The sequence below is a fragment of the Pleurodeles waltl genome, chromosome 1_2, assembly GCF_031143425.1.
Source record: "Pleurodeles waltl isolate 20211129_DDA chromosome 1_2, aPleWal1.hap1.20221129, whole genome shotgun sequence".
Taxonomy (NCBI): domain Eukaryota; kingdom Metazoa; phylum Chordata; class Amphibia; order Caudata; family Salamandridae; genus Pleurodeles; species Pleurodeles waltl.
The window spans coordinates 1,231,742,702-1,231,766,460 of NC_090437.1; the positions used below are offsets into that span (position 1 = coordinate 1,231,742,702).

The 23,759-nt window shown below is 42.5% G+C and overlaps 1 protein-coding gene across 2 annotated transcripts in view; it reads right to left on the minus strand.

Moving 5' to 3' along the window:
* The window catches only part of LOC138250038 (charged multivesicular body protein 3), a 331,776-nt gene that overhangs the window by 37,676 nt on the left and 270,341 nt on the right, over positions 1–23,759 (minus strand). For both annotated transcript variants that reach the window (XM_069204412.1, XM_069204420.1), the window contains one exon: positions 6,653–6,774. In XM_069204412.1, coding sequence (XP_069060513.1) covers positions 6,653–6,774 — 122 coding nt within the window. The remainder of the gene's footprint in view (positions 1–6,652; positions 6,775–23,759) is intronic.

Genomic DNA, 23,759 nt, shown 5'->3' on the forward strand with positions numbered 1-23,759 from the left:
CAGAACACAAGCAAACCATGACCAGTATTGCCCTGATCGAGGCCCGTCAGTTTTTGTTTACTTCAGTGCAACACCCTAAAAGTGATGGGTATGTACCGGTATGGGCACATGCCAGCCAGTAGGGAACTTGAGAGGGCAGAGTACCTTTATTTCTGGATACAAGAAAAGCATTGCTAACTTATTTTTAACACATCTTTAGTAAGATGATCAGGTGTGGAGGCTTGTTTCACAACTTTTGTAACCTGGTATTTGTATTTTAAAGAAACAGTGAACCAAGTCCATCTCTAAAACTTTAAAATAAAATACATTAAGCTTTCACTATATTATTTTAGCAAAAACAAAAAGGAATATATAAGCTTTTCTGGCCAGCAGCCAAAGCTAAGGGGGCTTAACGACATCTTGCAGACTGAGCCATTCAGGGAGCTCCCACTGCAGAACCGGAACCATGCAAGTATGATGCCAATGACTTTCTATGGGTCTGTAGGAGGTGCATGCAAAAGATGGCAGATTCAGCTTAACTCAATGCAGGGCTGAAGGCCGGATAGAGCTATCCAGAAATTGTAAAGGTGTTATCAGGGACAGCAGAGCTTCCATGTGGAATAGCAGATTTACCAGAGGACTGGGAGATCCACTGAAGATTAGAAGGTGCAAGTAAGGGGAAATATGACTCCCTGGTTAAACCAGGGTGTTAAAATAACAAACAGAAGCACCTACATATACCAAGAGGGATCAGGAATAAAAAGAAGCGCACTACTTCCGATTATTGTGAAACTCTGAAAACCTTTATAAGGGAAGAAGAATGGGTGCAGAGGACTAGCTTGTCCTTATAACAAAATATATATGTGTGAGACTCCCAACATGCAAAGAGCTTGTAACGAACTAGACTGCGAGTCCATGACAATCTAAACACATTATGTAGGAACACTGCCTCCAATGTCACGTTTAATATTACTGGTGATGGGCTATCAAAAAGATGATGAGCAAAAATTGAAAAGAATAAAATTAACATCCTACAACTGAAGAAGTCTCCAACGTGAACGAAAGAGAATTCCTCAAAGGGAAGCTTAACCAGAGATGTGAAAGGAAAAACATTTACAGAAGTGCTGTACGCCACAGTCACAGACATGTTAATTTCAGGAATCAACGCATATGCAAAACATACCTCAAGAAAAAAAATTAAGAGAACAAATCAAGATTGCTATTCCAGACAAAGGACAATAGTATAACCTAATACTAGACTTTAGCAGACTACCTTCTAAGAAACTGGATTGTTAATTGGGGAGTGACTACCCATTTGAAAGAATAATCGCAACTCGTCAGGGTGAACCCTTAAAGTTACTAAATTAACCAGAACTCAACCCCCTGATAGCTATGGGACAAAGCACACACAGGCTTAACTTAGGGCACTGTGAACAGTATTTATGCAGTACCAAAACAGTAATAATGTCGAAATGCAAAACAATAAAAATTACAAACCAAACTAGAAGAATACAGTGAAAAATAATAATCAGTATTACACCAAAATGACAAAAACCCAATAAAGGGAACCAGAGATATGAAGTTTTAAAACTTTAAGTACTAATAGCACCAAGGAATGGTCGGAGAAGACTGGAACCTAGGAGCAATTTTGCGCCCACCACAATGGAGCACAGTGAGGAACATAGAGACTCCCAGGGTATCCGTCAGAGGCCAAACTGTAGGGTCTAGTCCAGGTGCAGTTCCCACTGCTCAGCAGGGTAGTTGCAGGAAAAGGCCACTTGTAGCTTGTTGTGTCCCTGTAGATTTACCAGGAGGTCAGCCCTATGACCCTGGGAGTCCACTTCTTTGTTGTAGGTACAAGAGGGAGCAGGTCTAGTCCTTTACGGCTTCTCTTAGGTCACAGATAGATGGTATTCTGTTCTTCCTGAGGTCCAGGTAAGCTCTGAAGGTTGTGCCTGGAGGGTCCACCTTTATGTCTGGTACACGCTAGTCAGGGATTATTACTCCAGGGTGTGCCCTAACCAATGGGATAAAAATTCCTGGGGTCAGCCTTACCCACTTCTGGCATTTTCAGGATTGTGGAAGTCTTCAGCCAAACTCAACTTGGGCTCGGAGGGCTGGGAGTGTGTGTGTGCGAAGTGTACTATGGTAATCCTAATGTCCTCCCACACTCAACATTTAAATCCAGTTTGGGGCAGTCACTGTACCCATAATAAACCCAGAGACAGATGTCTGGAAGCACAAAAGCAGGCTTTCCAGCAACCAGACAGTAGGAACATCCTGTTTCCCTTCCTACTTAGTGCACTCCGATATTATATGTAAAATCCAGCAGACCTATCAAGCAGGATTTGATAGTAATGCTAAAAATGATGCTCAGAGTCCAAACCTGCATATTCTGTCAAGTGCAGAGGAGTTATCTCTGCTCATCCAGGTCAGTCTATTTTTTTGCCTCTGGGAAGCACTTCACACCGATTCAAATACTAATTACTGGCTCGCCAAAGTGGGAGAGAAAATGTAAATTTAGCCTCCAAGAACTTCAGGTAGGGAAAGGGAAAAATTCCTTAATATTTACTAAAAGTTCGACTTCACCATTGGATTGGATATTTAATAACAAGTAAAAATAGTTTAATTATTTTTCTAGTTAGTCCCATTCCCAAGATACAGTAGTAGGATTTTAATCTTTACTCTAGTTTTCTACATAGGATAGCTAGGAGGGCTACAGTGGAAAAATAGCTTTTGGGTTTCTACATGTCCTACTTATAAATAACACGCACTTTGCCTGACATATTAATATTTAAAAGGAAGTCTCTGACCTGTCAAAAGGCTTTATTTTGACCGGGAGAAGTGCAGTTTTTACACTGCTATAATCAGGCAACACTGGTAGCCCTGAAACTATGTCTGCACTGCCATTATAGTGGAAGGCACAATATATGCTGCAGTCCACAAGTTACAAACAAGTTACTTACCTTCTGTAATGCCTTTTCTGGTGAAGCCACCAGCTGCAGATTCCTCACGATGTGAATTTCCTTAGACGCCAGGCTGGATCCGGAAACTTTCATAACAATTCTCTCACATGTCGCTAGGTGGTGTTGTGCGGCCCTGCAACGGGATCATTCCACCCCAGACATGAAGCTGGCTAAAAATTATGCCACCATGCATGCTGACGTCAGTTTAGTCCTGGTCTCAGTCTGCGCTGATGGACGCAAAGCCACTGAAATCAGTTTATGGCAGTGTGCAAACTTTAAGTTGCAAAGTTATTAATGGACTATATGATTCAAACCAAAAAAAGGGAAAGAAGGTGGGTCAGGAAGGAATCTGCGGTTAGATAGTCTCTACTAGAAAAGGCATTACTGTAAGTAAGCAAATTGTTCTTCTGATAGTGATTTCTAACCCCAGATAGCTCACCTTGTGAATAGATACTCGAAGCAGCACCTCCCAAGGTGTAGGCCTGAGGAATGGGATGCGACCATCACCTTTGTGAGCACTCGAGGTGAACTGGTAAGGCCAAGTGGTAGCACTGAAAGTGCTCATAGCCCACCTGATACCGCCTGCAGGTAACATCGGTAAAACTGTGGGACAGGGATGTGAAAATACATGTCCTACTAGTCCTGAGTTACCATTCAGTCTCGTGGGTCCAGGGCAGGCAGACTTTGGGCGAAGGTGAGCACTTTGAAATTGTCGTTCCAGAGGAAGAAGTTCATAGTGCGAAGGTGCAGGATGAGACAGAGGCCTCAGTCTTTCTTCTGCACCCCAAAGTAACCAGTCCCGATTTCTGAGCTGGGCACTTTCTGTATTGCTCCCTTGGCAAAGAGAGCCTGAACTTCTCTAGCCGAGTATGGACAAGTGGTCCTTTTGGAGGTGTTATGGTGTGAGTGACATATCTGACAGGTAGGAAAGAAAGGGTGGGAAGTATCCATTTCAGACAGGGTGCTCCTCCAGCCAGGGAGGTGAAAGGAGATATGAACCCCTTGCGTGAGGTTGAGGGGCACAGTTGGCCTAGAGGACAGATTTGCCAATGGGAGCCCCCCTCAGATCTGTGGGCCCAGAGGCACTCCAGAGGGATCCGGTGCAGCACCAAAGATCTCCTCTGTGACTACCTTAAGCTTATGTAGTTCTTGTGGCATCAATCTCTGTATGCAAAAAGGCTGAAGCAGGACTAGCATTGGGATTGGTGTGGCATAGGGGGAGTGAGGCCGCGGAGCAGAGGTTCCTGGAAGTGGTGGAATGAGGGAGACCCATGCTTGGATTTTTTTATGTTTTTTGTGTGACTTCTTGGACTTCTCTGTGACCTTGATGAAGAACATTCATGGGAGCCGCCTTGGGAAATGAGCGAACCAGCATCCTTGACATCTACCATGAGCACTGCAAGTTTGACCCTGAGCACTTTTTGGAATGACAAGGTTCGGTCAAGTTTAGCCTCATGGCTGTGGATGACCTTTTTGTTCATCTTAGCACTGCAAGGGCACAACGCACAGTTGTGTCTGAAGCTAAAGCACCATAGGCAGACGTCATGGGTGTCTGTTACCGACATCCGATTGTCTGTTACAGTCACAAAATGGATTAAAATATGTAGTTTTGGGAAGTTACATTATCTGCACACATAAGATCATTTTGAGGGAATATGCCTGTCAGAATGTGACACGATTCCAGAAGCTACAAATTTGCTTCGGCAGGTGAAGAAAGAAAGGAACTACATCAGTGCGTAGAGGTGGCACTCATATAGTGGCCTTAACGTCATGTCTGCTGGGACAGACCTGATCCAGAGCCCAGGATGCCACTTGTAGATGCACAAGGCAATTGCTATGAAGGTTTCCGATCCAGTTAGGCGCCTGGGAAAATTTAGAAGGCGAGGATTCTGCGGTTAAAAGTCTCTATCAGAAATTTCACATATAGGCAGGGGATATATTTTCTACCATACGCAAATTAAAAATATCAGTTAGGAGTAAGCCAATTCGACCATGTTTAAAATGGAGGCACAGGCCCTTCACCACTTTTTAGCATGGTTAAAGTGTACAGAGGTCTAACACCAGCAAAAACATATGGTCCAGAAAAATGTAAAAAATATGGGGTGACTATGCAGAAAAGGAGTATTTCCTACACTCCTAACTGCTTGTAAAATATCACAATTTGGTTTCAATAAGCTTTGGAAACCAGATTGATGAGCTCAATAAGAGATGGAAAGGGAGGCACACTAGGTCCCTTCGCAGATTGTTCCATGTTGGGAGCAAAAGTGGGGGGTTCATCCACCAGATGTAACCAGACAAGTCCAGAATAAATTACATCAGTAGAGAATCATTAGAATTATGGAGCATTCAGGATCTCATATGTGTGTAGATGACTGAAACTATAGAGGGGGAGGGAAGACTAAGGTGTTGGCACTCTTTGTAACATAACATGTCCCTCAGGGTAGTGAAACTCATAGCTATCTGCTTTGCAAAAAAGTGCCCATATTGAGTCTTCTGTGGGAGGATCCCTACTGCAGGGTTGTTTAGCTCCCATTTACAAGAGTATATGTCTGAAGATAGAGGGCCACCAGAGAAGTATCTTCTTGAGAGATTGAGGATGTCGAAGAATGATTAGTGAGGCCACGGAGTACTTGGGTTGTAGGCAATGCAGACAATCCTGGTCAGCATGAAGGAACACGGATTCACACATCAGATCTCATCTCAAGCTGTTAGTAAAAAGCAGGGGTGGAAGTCAAACGCATAAGTAAATGAACTATTTTATGATGGCCCAATGATAATAAAGCATTGAGGACTGTGCATGTTTAGAAAAATATATAATCAAAAGGAATTAAATAAAAGGTCTTCCGTGTGGGAAGCTAAATGGCACAAACATGAAGAGCCACTAGAAGGGCAAGAGACTCAGCTCCAATTGCACATTTAATCTCTTTGCTGTTTAAGGAGCATTCTGGTCGCATGGCCTATAGCCAGGACATCCTCCAAGTCTGGAAAAAGAGGACAAGCCAACACAGTCTTGAGAAGGTGTTACAGTGTGAACACCAAGAGAAGGGATGCAAAAGGATGGACACTAAAAAGGGAAAAGTGTTACAAGATTGACTACCATATTTCGTACAGTACATTTAATAAGGTATCGTGTATACTCAATTCCTATCGGGAAGATACTCCACCTACACCTCTAATGGGAATGGTGATGTAAAATCTTGTGTTGCTTTGGCCTCCAAGTTATTTGAACAACTTATCCAGCGCAACAACAGTAGTGCTACCAGAAGCCATATCAAAGAGTCAACTATGCAACCTTTGATCGAAAGCCAGGTGGCATGTAATTAGTCTACGGTCAATGTTACACTGACGAGAATGTCGATCTGAAATAACATTTAACTCCTTTTTCTCTCCTGCATGAAGGTGATGCTCATCAGAACCATGAGAAAGTGAAGAAAAAATTAGGAAAGTAGTACATTTGAAGAATTAATTTGATGTACACCGGAAGTGGCAGGGGGAGTAAAAGATTACTTTAAAAAAAGCAGAACAGAAAGATGCTCTAACTGGGCAACCCACAGCAGCCTTAAACAGAACTGACAAAGATTACTATGATGAGGATTGTCTGAGAATGCTCATGTACTTATTTCGCTTTTTCCACCCAAGAGGACACAAGAGTTTAAACAGAAATGAATGGAATGCTCTGACTAACTGAAGGATCACTTCACACTCACCTTCATCATTTCCTTAGACAGTTCCCTCATGGTAGCTTGGATTTCAGGGATTTTGACCAGGTTCTGCATAGCCTTCATGACCTCTGTGCTCTTCTGTAGTGAACCTGCCACTCTTAGAACAGCTGAAATTATACAGAGCATAACAAATGTAATGACAATATGCTAACAGTCAAAAATGCAAAGCACCAAGTTAACAAACTTGTAATATATTACTATAGTATGATTATGAAGGACAATTCTCTGTGGTCACAGCTACACAAAACGAGATTAGTAATTAAAGCACACACAAGGGGAATCAATGATCCTCAATTATCCTGCAACATTAGAAGGGGATCTCTAAGCAAAATACATTTTTGCAACCCACTTTGTACTACAAAAATCCACAGTGGGTCAATTGCTATAGTTTTCTTGGGTTATACAATAAAATAAGACAGTAACTGGGCTGCTACTTAAACCTAAAAGAAGATACGCGAGATTAGACTGATTCTCTGCAAAAACAATAGGATGTAGATTTTAGTTCATTTATAAATCGCAACAATGCCAGGAAATTTATATCCAAGGTTGCAAGTAATACATGCCAACAATACAAAAAACAAGAGGACAGAAATGAAAGTATAAAACCTTAAGGAAAATCACTAATCACAACGGACATCTGACAAGAGAGTACTGGACCGTGTACCATCATTCTATTAGTCGTCCTGGCTTTTCCCAGCGTAGCATTGTTAAACTGCAGATAACAGGGCGGATACAGATCAGAACACAGAAAAGTAGTTTGGTAACTAAGAGATTCCTTTGGATTGAAATCTATGTCTGCCACCTGAGCCCGCGATCAGAGTTCACACAATGAGACCCTAAGTTGTACACAGAAGGCCAGACAGCAGCTTGGAAAACCTGCAGGACAGGAACACATGAAGAAAACAACTGCAGCTACTTTACATCTGGGAGAATCAGCCACAGTCGATTGAAGATTCAAACTAAAACACATTATGGAAACCCAGCAGACGGTGATGAAATTTAAGTTACTGTCCCTTCAATGAATAGCGAGCAACACTATGATACAATCCAAGAAACTAAGAACAGGTATTCACCAGCTTTACATTAATTTCTTACTATACGAGTAAAATCTGATATTGTATGTTTATGTATGTAGGAACATACATTGCATACACCTCTGGCCTAGCAAGGAGCAGCAGAGCACTGTACCATGTAAAAGGGATGCTGGGGCGCGGGGATGGTAGTTTCATAGCGCTGAGATGTAATGTTAGTTAAAGAAGAAAGACTTCAATTCTTTCCTGAACTGAAGCAGGGTTGGAATGGTTTGGATATTGACAGGTGAGCTGCTATAGACTCTGGGGCTATACATGGAGAAGGTCTGTTTTATTCTATTTGCTGTTTTTTGTCTCCAGTCTGGCTATATGCCTGCTGCCATAATACCAGAGATGGACACTTTCTCCGACTCATAAGAATATTCTGGTGTCAACGTACACGATGTAGCTAGTTGGTGGTACCACTGAAGCTCTATTAGGGTTGGGATGATGTGCTTGAAATATTTTAGGCCTTTGGGGAGGTGTTCTATAATGTTGTGAGGGCCAGAGTGGTGTCAGGGGGGCTTTAAAGCAGAGCATTGCATATATCTGATGTGAGAACAGGAAGGTCTGAATGGAAAAATCGCAATGACAGAAGAAATGCTTCGGTTTTTCAGCAGAGGGCACATGTACCTTGCAGTTTGTTTGCTTTCAATCAATCAATCAATCAATCAAGGACTTGTAAAGCGCGGCTAATCACCCATAGGGTTTCTGAAGTGTTGCTTAAGGGGAGGTTCACAATGAGGGTAAAGTTCCGTGATTTTCCATTTGAGGCCATTTGGGAGTTGAAGCCCTTCAGGAATGGATCAAGTGGAGCCAGGATAGATAAATATCAATAACTGAGAAGACTTGTACATGGAGTTGAGTGTCAGTTGCATATTGGTGAACTTTAATGTTACTGCCAGAGTGTGGGGTGCCAAAGGGGAGGTTCACCTACGGAGTGATGATGGAGGACTGAAGGGAGCCCTGGGGCCGTCTGCAAGTGGCAGGGAGTTTCTTAGCCTTGAAGTACCCATCTGAACAGGTTGGGGTTGATTGGAGCAAAGAAGAAACCAGGGAAAGACAGTGCCGGGGAATCCCAATCAAATGAGAGGGTGCTGACAAGGGTGGGGCAGTCGACAGTTTCTAAGTCTGCAAAGAGATACAGGAGACAGGGATCATTTTTGTCCGTAGTAAAATGGCTGCCTCTAGCACCAGTTTGGTGATTGTCTCAGTGCTGTAGGGAGTTCAGGAACCAGACTGGCAGCCGTGGAGATGACGGATGTCGAAATGCTGCTGGAAAGCAGAATTTGTGATTTTGCCCAAAAAGGGCGGATTCTTGGGAGGTTATATGGAAAACATACCTGACTAAAAGTGGTACAAACTATTTTCGTATTACCCTTTCTTGAAAAATACTTCTTTAAAAAGGACTTCATCATGATGACAAAACTAACCAAGTTAAATTCCTTCTTCTTTTTATGCTTTTTAAGGGAGGGGGGTTTGCACACCCTCACCCACTTCCACCTCTCAATCCTACCACCCCTCTACCTTTATAGCGCCTTGCATTAGTCCACTTCCCTAGTCGGGGTACTTCAGGAAGGATATGATCTGGCCGACATTCACATCATATTGCAACACCCCTTGAGGAAGGGAGGGGTTGACGATGTTAAGGAATGCTCCACTAGACAAGGCTAGGTCTGCATTACAGGCACAGGGTGATGTGAGCAGATACCGCGAGGGCCTCTGTTGTGACTCTCTAGCTTCTACTGAGCTAGCAGACAGGAGATAGATTGATTTTAAAGGTATTTAAAGGTTTCAAACTGGAGGCCTTCTGATTGGCTGAGGCTCCAGCATTGGTCAGGGTGGTATTTTCTCAACTTCTGCTTTGCTGATGGCATATCGGGCCATTTTGTTAGAAATGCCAGGCAGTAGCTGTTTTTTCAGTCATTCTGATCGCTTCTCAATCTTGGCAGAGGCCGAAATTACCTACTAACATCACCGATAAGCAATAGTACTTAAAGGAGGTTGCTTACTCGAACCTCCAGAACCTAGGCAGATGCAGGCCAGAGCCGATGTGAAAAAGAACTCCCCACAAGTGGTCTAGCTAACGGCATACAGTGGAAAAATACCAAATGGGTTTGTCAGTTTCAAAATCCAACTTCATCTTTTGCATCCCCACGAGAGCAACAACCATATCAAAGAAGAACAATGCTGAAAACATCACGTCCAGTCAAGTATCTCCTCAGTTTCACAATAGCTGTGACATGTATAAATGCCACAACTATTAGATTTGGGCTAGCCCTCCTGTTATTGCTGTAGACATCACTACATTCTTCCTCAAAGGATGTAGTAGTCTCTGTTTGCATGTGTCCTGCTAGAAATCGTAGGAACTTATCCCACTTACCTCAGTCAGACCTCAGAATGAAGGTAGCAATGTTTGTTACCTACATAATGATGGGGATGGTAGTAGATTGCCTATCTGCTACAACGTAAAGAAAAAAATGCTTGCTTGAAGCTTCTCATAGCCTACCAAATTTGAAACAGGATGACCCACTAGAATAGAGGGATTAAAAACAGACAGATGGTTTTTACTGACCCACTGGAAGTACCTCCTTCACTGAATTTATCCCAGACCATAACAAATGGCCAGCAATCATTCAGTGGGTAAACTCGCCCCTTAACAGGGCAAACATCTCATAACAACCTCGTGTTGGGTGCTGGAGAGGTTTTTAGCTGGGTAGCCATGTTAATATCTACACCAGCAGTCTTCAACCTTTTCTTCGATAAGAGCTATGTATATTCAATAAAAATCATTGAAAACTACTAATATTGTTAGGGTTCTAACAGTGGCCACTTCAGATAAGATTACATTAGGGGCCATCATAGCCAATCATCGGGGATGGTGCCAGCAGTAATGTAGAAAAGGCTTTGTCAATGTGGAATAACTCTATGTGGGCAATAAATAACAGTCCTAGGGGCAGTGCCCCTGGTTGCCAAGTAGTACTCGCTACTTACTTACTGGCTGTTATGCCAGTTGGCATGTAGGGCAGCAACAATGGGCCACCACTTCTGTCTGTTTGGGCAAGTTACCGTACGGTGCCCCAGCTGTGGTTCAGGGTCTTAATTTTTGTTTCTACAATTTGCCTCCAGGTGTTCTTCAGGCTGCCTCAATTCCATTTGCTTTCTAGGGTCCACTGGGAGCTGCTCTTGTGATGGGAGTCTTGCCCTTGTGGTGGTGTGCCCTATCCTTCTCCATGTTTTTCTTATAATGATGGAATCCACAATCTCTTGCTTTCATCTGGTGAGCAGTTGGAGATGGTTCTCAGGCAGAAAAGAGCAAGATTCTTCTCAAGTTACTGGTGTGGATGCCAGGTAGTAACAATAGTAATTTGTCTCCCCATCACTGCATGATTTATTGCTCAAATATCAACTTTTAAATATAGTTTGGCAATGCAACCATTTTTCCGCAAACATCAGGCTTGTGTGTAAAGAAAATAAACGCATTTACAACTCAAACAGACTTTTTACCGTTTTGGTACACATATTAATTCAAACAAGCAAACGTTTTGTATTTATTAGGATGGACTGCACACAGGAGAGCTACTCAAGGGTGGCTGGAGAGCTACCAGTAACTCACAAACTACTTGTTGAACAAACCTGGTCTACAAAGTAATTCAGGAAAAGAAATGCAAAGGCTCAAGCTCAAGAATAAGTCTACGGAGATCTGCAGGCTTTTCCAACTAGACATACCCCGGACAATTTGATCACATTGCTCAGGTTCAATGGTTGTCTGCTTGTCATGAAATAATCCATAAACTGCTGGTCATAGGTTATTCTTGTGTAAGGTCGAAATGCCCTCTACTGACAGCAAAAAAATAATGTTATTTTATCCACTATCAGTCCCACTGCTGTAAAAACAAAAAAAAGAATTGATAATGTTAGAATGCTCCACACTGACCACTGCAGTGGAGAAAAAATACTTCACACTGAAGCTTCAGACCAATGGCATCAAGCTCTCAAGAATGGAATAGAATGATGAGAAAATGTACACCGAGCCAGTGAACTCAAGCAATCAGCGCTAAGCTCCCTAGCACGTGCCATAGGGTGTTTCAAGGGCAAATAAACGTTTAGGAGCTTTTTTGTTAGGGAAAAAATTGAAATGACCATCCTCGTTATCAAAAGAAGTTCCACAGAATAAATCTGATTCAGAAACTACTGCCCCTGCCATGAACCTTCATATCTGTACTTATGAGTCCAGAACCGAAATCCCCAACACGGTTCACCGTATACAGTGCATTAATTCATAATGTCTGTCTCCTGATCCTTTAAGCATAGCCTACTAAGATGAAACATTTGCCACATAAATAAAATCATAAAATGCCAACTCAATTAGAAATATATTCGTAAGTGTATTGCCGAGGTAAAGGTTTGCCGTTTGGGCCACATAGATGATCCTAGGTATTTTCTGCATAGCTTAAATATGTGGTGTGCTATGAGGTCTACACAAGAATTGAGCATCAAAAGTCATTTATTTAAAATATATGGGCAACAGCTCAGTGATGTAATACAACGGATCAAAGCAAAAATGACAGGTCTGAATCCTATGTAAAAATAGTCATAGTTCATGTAGCCTGTGGTGGTCTGTTGAGCTGTGCTCCACGTGGGAGCAAACTAATAGAAACTGAAAATGGTTGCCTATACTTGTGCCTTTAAAAGAAAGCACCGACCTAAAAATCAGCAGCCCTTCTAATCTAACAGCATAGGTGCAGGAACTCAAGCTGTGACAAAATGAAGGATAAGGCATTATTTTCAAAAATTGGAGTCTCGGACAAAGTCAGTAGCTCTGGCATTGCATGGAAGCAAGATGCTAAGGAACCTAATTATGTTTGCTTAATGTTTGGGCCTATATTCAGAAACAGATTTTGTAACTATATTTTAGGTTTTTGATTGATATAATTTGGTCATAAAAAATCTGCCAAGGTATCAGCTGTCTTCTGATGCTGGTATCAAAACATTAAATGTTTCTTCCATGGCATCAGAAGACAGCATTATCTAATTCACTTTTCTTAGAGAAAAGACATTCAGCTCAACATACTCCATCACAGTGTTATTGTGCCCCATACTGACAACAACGCCAGCTCTTGCCCCGCTGCATCTCTATGCATCACATCCCAAGTATAATTATGGTATTTGCTTATTTAGTGTCTTCCTACAAAGTGTCAACTATTGAATTAGTCATATCTGCCCACGTTTGTATAGCATCTTCCATGTTCTCGTCTCTGCTAACCTTCTTCATATGTGTTTCATCTGTGATTGTCCACTTTCAGGACTTTCTCCCAATTAGCTCTCTGTGGAGAAGCACACTGCAAAGGGGACTACTCAGAGTCATAAAGACACCCTAAAATTCGTAATAACATAAGGCTTTTGCTCACAGCTGATGTTGCGGTATACTTGATGGTGCTCAACATAAAAGAATTCGATTTTGCATGATATTGATTTGTCGGTACTTGAGAAGTGGGGATTTCGAGTAGGCTACCGATATTAAGATCCCTGAGGAAGTCCTGTTGGTTGGACGAAACGTGTTGGTTGAGCTGAGAAATAAAAAATAAAAAAAGAACTATATATCATACAATGGCTCACGTGATTATAATTGACTGAATAGAGAATTGACATGTATTTGGATGCTTATTGGACTCTGATAATTTGTGATTAAGAATTTTAGAGTGTCTTTATGACTCTTTGAGTGCTCCCTTTTGCAGTGTGCTTAGTGTTACTTGGAGTTATTAACGGGGTCTTGTGGCAGTGGGACCCCAGGGGTGGAAGCACACTATTTGTTTATTATATTGGGATATTATAAGCGCCATTACTACTCTTGTTGTTTGTTACCTCTTAGTAGAGGTCTTGAGGATATCTACCCAATGGCTATATGGCATTTTGCAAGCAGCAATCCCAATGCTGCATATTTACGCTGAATCTTACGATTTATGGGGTTCAGTATGAGACTCAATAGAGAGTGTTTCATTTTTACATCTATAATTACTCCTGCAGTTCGCCAAAGGGAAGTCACCATCTCACTCCAGTATTCTACCATCACCCCACAGTTACACACCATGTGTGGAAAAATTTGCTCCAAGAGCTCTGCGTTTTTGGTGGTCTGACAGTCTTTTAGGGTATATCTTTTGCAGTCTAGAAGCCGCAAGACACATGTGACGACATTACGTGTTGCACTTCTGCACATGAGTTTCCCAATCCCTATCTGTTGATGGGACTATTAGGTCACTGTCCTTTTGAAAATGTAGTTAATGGCCTGTTTTTAACACCTTGTGCAGTCAAGATATTACTCTACGTCCCCGTTCCTCTCCCAGTATCCACTCTAGTTTTTCAGAGACAGATTTTTAAAAGAGAAAATTTCACCAACATTGGACAAAAAAAATAAAAAATAAACCAATGGAATGATATCAAGTAAATAATTTAACAGAAAGCCGTTGGAAATGGCCCTCTCTGCAGGGTTATCCTCAATGTTTTTGCCTTTTCTCCTCCTATTTTTCTGACCCTCTTTTTGTTGGCTTCAGAATTCTGGGCACTTTACCAATGCTAATCAGTGCTAAAGTGCCTGTGCTCTCTCCTCAAAACTTGGCATAATTGGTTTACACCTGTTTGGCTTATTTAATTTACCTGTAAGTCCCTTGTAAGTTGGTATACCATATACCCAGTGCCTGTAAATTAAATGCTACTATAGGGTCTGTAGCACATTTTGCACCACCCACAGAAGTAGTCTTTAAACCTGTCTCAAGACTGCCACTGCAGCGCCTGCATGTGCAGTTTACTGCCACATTGACTTGACGAGTCAAACTACTTGCCAAGGCCTAAACTCCCTTTTTACTACACCTAAGTCACCCCTAATGTAGGCACTAGATAGCCCTATAGGCAGGGTGCAGTATATGTAAAAGGTAGGGCATACATTTTTATGTGTTACATGTCCTAGTATTGACAAATAGCCTATTTCGTTTTTCACTGCTGCAAGTGTTGCTCCTCTCAAAGGTTTGTGTAGGGAATTCCCTTATATATGTCTAAGTGGTAATTTTGGATCTGTGAGGAGTAGTGTGGGCATGTTTTGTATGTTTGGAACAGTAGTAAGAAATCCTGCTTACTGGTGTAGGTGGATTTAACATTACTATTTTAGAAATGCCACTTTTAGAAAGTGGGCATTTCTCTGGTGCTTTGCAATCAGACTCCAATCCATGTCTGGGGCAGAGTGACAGCTCCACTTTATGCATACTCTCCAGACAGTCACCCCTCAGGGAGGGTTAGGTGTGACACAGTTATATCTGCATGCATCTACATACTGATGGTCTTCCTGGGCTGGGAGAGAGGGAGGATCATTCACACTTTAAACTTGAATATGCTGTGTCCTGCCCTCACAAAAAAGGACTGTTTACCTCCTACTGATGTCTGGAGCCAGAATAAGGGAGAAGGGAAATTCTTACAACTGGTCAGATCTGACTAGATACTTCTCCCACCTTCTAGAAGCTGGGCCCTGGAGTATATGCACAGGGGCTCTTGCCCCATGATTCTAAAGCACTTTTGGGACTGGGGCCAGTCCTCTGCAGGAAGGACTGCTGGACTGCCCAAGGGACTCATCTGGACTGTTCTGTGGTTTCCCTGCTACCTGGAGCTGCTGGGTGGCATAAAGGATTCCTGGATCGCTTTTCTGTATGTTGAACTGATGCCAGCTGCTCTCTGACCTGGACTCTGCTGGTGGTGCTGGACTGCCAGGAAGAACTACCACTACTCGCTTTGGTGAGCTGGCCTACTGCTCCTCTAGTACCCCTGCCCCTCCAGTGTTCTCCTAGGGGCCTGGTTGCCTGCCCTGTGCTTTTACAGGAACTAGCATGCAGTAAGTGCTTTGTTCTCTCTCACAGTGCATAATGAGAGATTTTACCATCTTCAAAGGATGTGCTACGCGTTACTGGGCTGTCCCCTATATAACGTTTGCCAGCTATTCACCTCAGGAAGCCTGCAACCTGTAGCTGTGTCCAGTGTGGGAAGATGCACTTCTCCCGGGCATCCAAGAGAGCGCGACGTGTGGACTGCCACTACGGGTCCCCCAGTGTGGGGTCTGCGACGTGCAGCGTGGAGGAGAAAAGTGCCAGATGGAGGCTCTCAGCCCGCTGTGCTGAGGACCACACCCCTGCCCCGGACAAAGCCGGCTATCATAGAACCGCCTTGGCCAGCCCCTCCGCCATGGAAAATGCGGAAAGTAGGGATTGTGGCCTTAATGTGAATGGAGACCCTCCCCTTTATGGTCTGGCTCCCGCTGCAAGGGAATAGAGTGACTGGGTCCCCAGGGAAGCAGAGACCGCGCTAAGCAGACAAGGTACAGCTTTGTGGGCAGCTGCACCGTGTGTTCGCAGGCAACCCCCCCATCTGCTGATTCTACATGCAGGGGACCCAGCGAGTTCTCCCCGCCAAAGTTGGCAGCGTGTGGGCCGTCCCCCCTTCTGAGACCTACCTTGGGGGCACTTGTTTAGTTCCTGGCTCTGCGGGGTAGCAAGTGGTAGAGCCCTGGAGAATGACGAGGGATTGTCATTAGAACCAACAGTAAATTTTCACTTTTTATTTTAATAGGAGCACTAGTGCCTTTACATTCTATGTAGCAGGCTCATTGCTGAAGGAACCCACCAACAATTACCGTTTAAGGCCTAACAGAAGTGCAATCACACTATTTCCTACGTTTTTGTGAGGATGCTTGGTGATCCATAGTGCCTCATGTGGTTTCCCCAACCAAGGTTATATCAGCTACACTAATATAATGACTCATATACCTTCTTGTTTCTAAACTGTTGTAGCTTCTGCATAACACAATTCTAGAGATGTATCATTTTGCTCTACATTGCTGAGGACAATCAGTAATTTTTGAGTGACAGCATAAGTGTGCACCGTATTTATGAGTTATGACATTTTTACTCTGTATGATTAGGGATAACAAGTGCTATTTCAGTATTGGTAGAATATGCACCGTAATTATGATTCATGTCGTCTTGGTCTTGTGAAATGTTTACAAAATAAGACCTATATATAATCTTTTTTAGAGATGTGTACTGTATGTATATTACGACTTTGGAGGCTCCATATGTAACAGGAAGTACATTTTTACCTCTGACAGTGGCTCTCGGGACTTTATACATGAAGTGACTCAAACAAGACTGACATCTTTTAAATTTAGCATGGTGCTCATCTGCTAAAATCTAAGGAGTGGTCAGAAGAGAATGTATTTTGATGAAGTTACTACTTTTTTCACATCTTATGAGCTATCCAGCCTATTTTGAAAGTTTCAGATGCATGTAGCAAATATTCTTATTACTAACTGCTGTAAAAGTAACTGGACTTGGTATGTATACTGGTGTGCATGTGTAGCTATAATACGACCAGGTTAGTTCCTTACCTCACTAGCTTCAAAAGATCAAGGCTTGACCTCAACACCATATCCTGAAGGATTGTCCCATATTGCTAAATGCAGCCAGACAGCACACAAAGTAAATCTCCAGTGCATCTCCAGTAGATTAGATTTTCCAGTACACTGATGAGGAGAGGAAACTGTCAGTTAATGCTATCTGTCCCTCGCGGCAGGTTCCATGCGGTAAATCACATCTGACAGAGAAACTTTTGTAATGGTTTATCGTCTCAAGGGTCAGTATTAACCTTCTTGATAAATTACTCTGCTATAGTCCTCGATTTGTAATTTCATGAGATACAAAATACTAAAACCAAGAAAGCAGTGCTCAATGTTGAAGAGAGAATTCCTTGACATCTTAAGGTCCAGATTGGTTCCACAGGGCAAAAATGTTTCACCAAACTCATTATCTACTGCTACAACATTTCTAGTAAATATAATGTCCACACATACTGACTGAAAGAAATTAGAGTGATGAATTTTGATTTATAATTACCATAGGAACTTCACCTCAGATAAGGGTACATTCACATTCCGCAATATTATTCAATGTAATTTTTCTCCATTACTATGATGGAACTATATATTAGTAAAGTACAATGAGCCAGGTTTACATATTTTACAGTTAAGCAAATGTGTCACTGCCTTTTGAAACAGAAAGGAAAATCATTGTAGTACTGTAACTAACAGATAGGGCTTCTACATGAAAAAATTAAATGTTTTTAACTGATGGCAATAGCTCAGAATACCGCTGTCTGGATCAGTTAAGTTTTGTTTTACATAACATAATCATAGGTTTTTTGTGTTCTTTCACTGATTTGGTGAAACTGGAATCAATATTATTAAACAGTATATCCACAGACAAGGTTTAGCAAGTTATATTTACAAACTATCCTGCAGCACGATAGTAGGATGCAGTTTCCATCCTAAGACTGGGTGACACTATACAATTTCAGAATGTGTTCAAACACATTTAATGCAAGTGTTTAGTTATTTCAATCAGAAGAAAGTGGACAATGGGACTTACATTGTGCTAAATTTAATTCTTTCGATCCATTTCTAATAAATAGATTGAGATTTTTATGCTAAGTGATAAGATGAAGAAAACGTTTGCAAGTCTGCTTAGCCACGTTCAAAACTATTTGACTGGAGTACCGAATGTTATGAGTGTATTACGAGTAACCTGTTCGACAAACCCTAAATCAGACTCCAAGTCAATGCTGGCCAAGGCAGTTAACATTGCAGATGCATCTCTGCAGAACTACGTTCATGTGTCATGGAGTCCTAATATCCTGATTTATAGAGTTCTACTGATCACATACGACTGGAATATTTGGGGACTCTGCCGAACTAGCCGCCTCCCTCAACTTGATCTGGGGTGTGATTGGGTGTCCATAGAAGAGGAATTGGACCAATGACTATACAGGTCGAAGCAATTGGCGTTCGAACATGAGAGCAGATGAATATGAAGTTGCAGGCTGTGTTGCAGTTGCAGTGGCAAGAGTGAAATGGAAGGTCTTGATAACTACCACGAGAGCTCATGTGAATGCAGTCAAGGTGCCCATAGGGTAAGTGCTGTCAAAGGTGCCTGGTATGGACAATATGGACAGACAAACAGGTACAAAAAGCCTTAGTAGCTGTTAATACAGATCCTCTCTGGGTCCAAGTATACACACAGCTGACAGACAGTGAGCCGACTGCAGCTGGGTCTTCTGGGAGCCTGAGAGCAGGAAGTTGCAAGGCACCTGGCTGCTCGTGCTGCCAATGGTAAGCCTGGTTTGACCGCTGAGCTAAGCAGGCCGGCGGGGCAAACTGACGTAAGCAAGGAAGAACACTGGCAGGGTAAAGTTCCTTAGAGGCGGCCCAACCAATACGTCTCTCTTCATGAAAAGATAGACAGGTTATGACAAGGTCTAAATTCTATTTTGAGGTTAAAAAGTCACTGTTCATGGCATTTTGCTGGTAATGTTGACTAATCACATTGACTTTGGAGCTGAGCTGTGGGGTAAACTGCTGTCGGGAGGCGAACCTATGACTCTGGTGGTTCGGATGTGCCGGGTGGATGTGGTCTCTGGAGTAGTGCTAACGGACAGTGGTGATGTGTCTCACTTGTTGCCCTGTGTGAAGACCTTCTCTGCTGATGCTCTACGACTATGCTTAGTGATGGAGAGGTGATTGCAAGACTGGATATCAGCACCTGTGATATTACTAAGCATGTGCATACAACCATTCATGGCAAAGGATAAACCAATCGTACCAATGAAACAAGTAAATATGGGCAAATATACAAAGGTGATGACTGCAGGTCAGATGCATAGACTTCACTAACACTCAAGAAAGGGTGCACAACAGCCTAGTCCTTCCCGTCTAATAAATCTAATTCTGCTGGCAATACAAGTGTTGAGGGATGCCTTATAAACAAAGATTGGGAAGTGAGAAGTAGCATATCATTACTGAGAAAGATCTTTGAAATGTAGCAGTGAGTCTCTGGTATCTAAGAGAGAACTTCAGATCTAAACGTCACAAGAAGAGCAGAGGTTGAGGAAGGCCAGTCCAGATAAAACAACTTGCACTACATTGGGTTCCCAAAGAGGGCACAAAGAAATGAAGCAGACAATCTGTATGTATGTATCTAGGTATATGGTATTTCTATAGTGCAAACCTAGACAAATGGCAGCAGAATGCTGTACAGGGTCAAATGTAAGCATAAAGTCAACAAGTGATAGGAAAGATAGCTGGGTTGTGGACAGTAAGTGAATTGTGATGTAGTGCTCTCTAAAGAGGTGAGTCTTCAACGGTTTCCTAAACTAAAGCAGCGTTAAGGTGTTCCTGATAAGGGGATGTTGTGTGGACATGGCTCAAAGAGAGGTCGGCAGGATTCAGAAAGGGACAAGAGACTGGACAAACGCAATTCAAAACTGCTGTAGAAGGCAGATCTAAGGAACATAGGCTTTCCTGTAGACATGGGTTCCAGCTGAGAAGGAAAAATAAAAAAACAGGACTTGCGCATTTAGTGGGGTGTGGACAGGAGGGAGACGTCAGACTCTGACAGCTCACAAGATAATGAAGAAGGGTCATTTAGTTGCGAATGACATAGCCCCAACCATGTTGTCACGGTTATGGACCAGAATACGCAAGTGGGTCTGACAAAGACATCATAATGAAGAAGTGCCCCTTGAAAGGACAGAGATAAGTGGACCACGGGGATACGGGCTGGTTGGACAATCCCCAGGGACAAGCTTGTATACGTGAAATATATTCGACCAGTAGAAGATAGGGGGCCGGTGGCTTTCAGAGAGCCTTCTGCTTGACTTAAGCTTGGGCACATGTAGCACTCCTATATGCTTTCACCTTCATATTTGTTTTGGGGCTGTTATTTTTGGGAGGACACAGGAAACAGACAAAAATAATAGGGTCCAGGACCAGAAGACATTTCTACCAAGTTTGCATGACAGATGCTTCAGTTTAGAAGTGTAGGGTGAGAGCAGAGGAGAGTCACAATGCAGTTATCAGTTTCCTTGGGACAAATGCTCCACAATATTGCAGGCTCACACAGTAAAAACAAAAAGGACTGCAGTGTTGCAAACTGCGAAGCAACATAATCTCGATATTTTGCTGATGCAGGAGACTTACCTGCTGCTAATTTTACACCAGGATCATGAGTAGTTGCAATATTATTTAAAAAGCAATTCACTTTTACAATTACTAAATCATGGATTGACCGAGTGGTGGCGGGAGGTATGGAGAGTGTGATGCCTCATGATAACAAGCATGCTATAAGGATGTACATTGGCATACCACAGTTATCAGTTCCTTGAGAGAAATGGGATTAGTGCTGGTAAAGGCCTTAATGGGTCCGATACATATTTGATGTGATTTTAATTGGGTTACACATCAGAATCTTGATAAACATAGCACATACGCAAAGAAACATTATGGGGTGATCACCTTGCATCCTTTTTGGAGGCATATGGTTTAAATAATCTTTGGCACAAACATCTCATCCTGATGAGAGAAAAGACACGCAACACAAAAGTCATTCTCCCAGATAGACTACCTATTTGTCTCTTCCATGGACCTATCCCGGGTCTCAGAGACACAAATGCAAGCTGGGGGGTCTTGGACCATGCTCCCATTATTATGTTAATAGATGGACATGGCACCTCGACATGGTGCTTAAATGTGCCATGGTTGTGTGATGAAAATTTCAGACAATTGTTAAGGACAGAAGTAACCCAATATTTTGAATTTAAGAAGGACTGTTGGGCATCCCTGGATATATTTCTGGAGGCATATAAGACTGTTATAATGGGATAGTGCAATAAATTATGGATGCTATGGATCTCCCTAGATACGAGTTTGACATGTCTACTATGTACCTCCACCAGCTGAGGATGACAAAGGCTCAGACAGCAAGCCTTGGCTGCCAGGGAAGTTTAAAACCAGGTGGATAATTCAGGTCATTTATTGCAGGATGAAAACAGACCAACAATGAACCATAACACAAATAAGGACAGCTGATGGGAGAGGTTACAAATCCAATGGATACAGCTAGAGAGATTGTTTGTTACTACCATTACCGCTATAGCACTGCATTGTCTGAGAAGAGTGAAGTGTTAGGTAACTTTGTGACTGCCCTGCCTACCCCTGAGCTGGCAGAGCAAGAGGTGCAAAGTCTCAACCAGGAAATTATTACTGGTGAAATCATTGATACCATAGAACAGATGGATTCACGGGAGACACCTGGCCCAAATGGAATTCCAATTGAATTCTACAGGGAGTGCAGAATTATTAGGCAAATGAGTATTTTGACCACATCATCCTCTTTATGCATGTTGTCTTACTCCAAGCTGTATAGGCTCGAAAGCCTACTACCAATTAAGCATATTAGGTGATGTGCATCTCTGTAATGAGAAGGGGTGTGGTCTAATGACATCAACACCCTATATCAGGTGTGCATAATTATTAGGCAACTTCCTTTCCTTTGGCAAAATGGGTCAAAAGAAGGACTTGACAGGCTCAGAAAAGTCAAAAATAGTGAGATATCTTGCAGAGGGATGCAGCACTCTTAAAATTGCAAAGCGTCTGAAGCGTGATCATCGAACAATCAAGCGTTTCATTCAAAATAGTCAACAGGGTCGCAAGAAGCGTGTGGAAAAACCAAGGCTCAAAATAACTGCCCATGAACTGAGAAAAGTCAAGCGTGCAGCTGCCACGATGCCACTTGCCACCAGTTTGGCCATATTTCAGAGCTGCAACATCACTGGAGTGCCCAAAAGCACAAGGTGTGCAATACTCAGAGACATGGCCAAGGTAAGAAAGGCTGAAAGACGACCACCACTGAACAAGACACACAAGCTGAAACGTCAAGACTGGGCCAAGAAATATCTCAAGACTGATTTTTCTAAGGTTTTATGGACTGATGAAATGAGAGTGAGTCTTGATGGGCCAGATGGATGGGCCCGTGGCTGGATTGGTAAAGGGCAGAGAGCTCCAGTCCGACTCAGACACCAGCAAGGTGGAGGTGGAGTACGGTTTGGGCTGGTATCGTCAAAGATGAGCTTGTGGGGCCTTTTCGGGTTGAGGATGGAGTCAAGCTCAACTCCCAGTCCTACTGCCAGTTCCTGGAAGACACCTTCTTCAAGCAGTGGTACAGGAAGAAGTCTGCATCCTTCAAGAAAAACATGATTTTCATGCAGGACAATGCTCCATCACACGCGTCCAAGTACTCCACAGCGTGGCTGGCAAGAAAGGGTATAAAAGAAGGAAATCTAATGACATGGCCTCCTTGTTCACCTGATCTGAACCCCATTGAGAACCTGTGGTCCATCATCAAATGTGAGATTTACAAGGAGAGAAAACAGTACACCTCTCTGAACAGTGTCTGGGAGGCTGTGGTTGCTGCTGCACGCAATGTTGATGGTGAACAGATCAAAACACTGACAGAATCCATGGATGGCAGGCTTTTGAGTGTCCTTGCAAAGAAAGGTGGCTATATTGGTCACTGATTTGTTTTTGTTTTGTTTTTGAATGTCAGAAATGTATATTTGTGAATGTTGAGATGTTATATTGGTTTCACTGGTAATAATAAATAATTGAAATGGGTATATATTTTTTTGTGAAGTTGCCTAATAATTATGCACAGTAATAGTCACCTGCACACACAGATATCCCCCTAACATAGCTAAAACTAAAAACAAACTAAAAACTACTTCCAAAAATATTCAGCTTTGATATTAATGAGTTTTTTGGGTTCATTGAGAACATGGTTGTTGTTCAATAATAAAATTAATCCTCAAAAATACAACTTGCCTAATAATTCTGCACTCCCTGTATGAAGCCAACACCTCTCTGCTTGCCACACACCTCATGTCTCTGTATAAGGAGGTGAGAAAAAAGGGAGTATTGCCACTGGGCACCTGAGAGGCAGCAATAGTGGCGATAGCCAATTCCGGACTGGACACAACTCACTGTGAATGGTATAGACAGACCAATCTTATTGCTAAACATCAAAATTAAAATAGTTACCAACATTTTAGCACAGAAGTAACTGGAATTGTGATACACACAGACCAAAGTGGCTTTATGC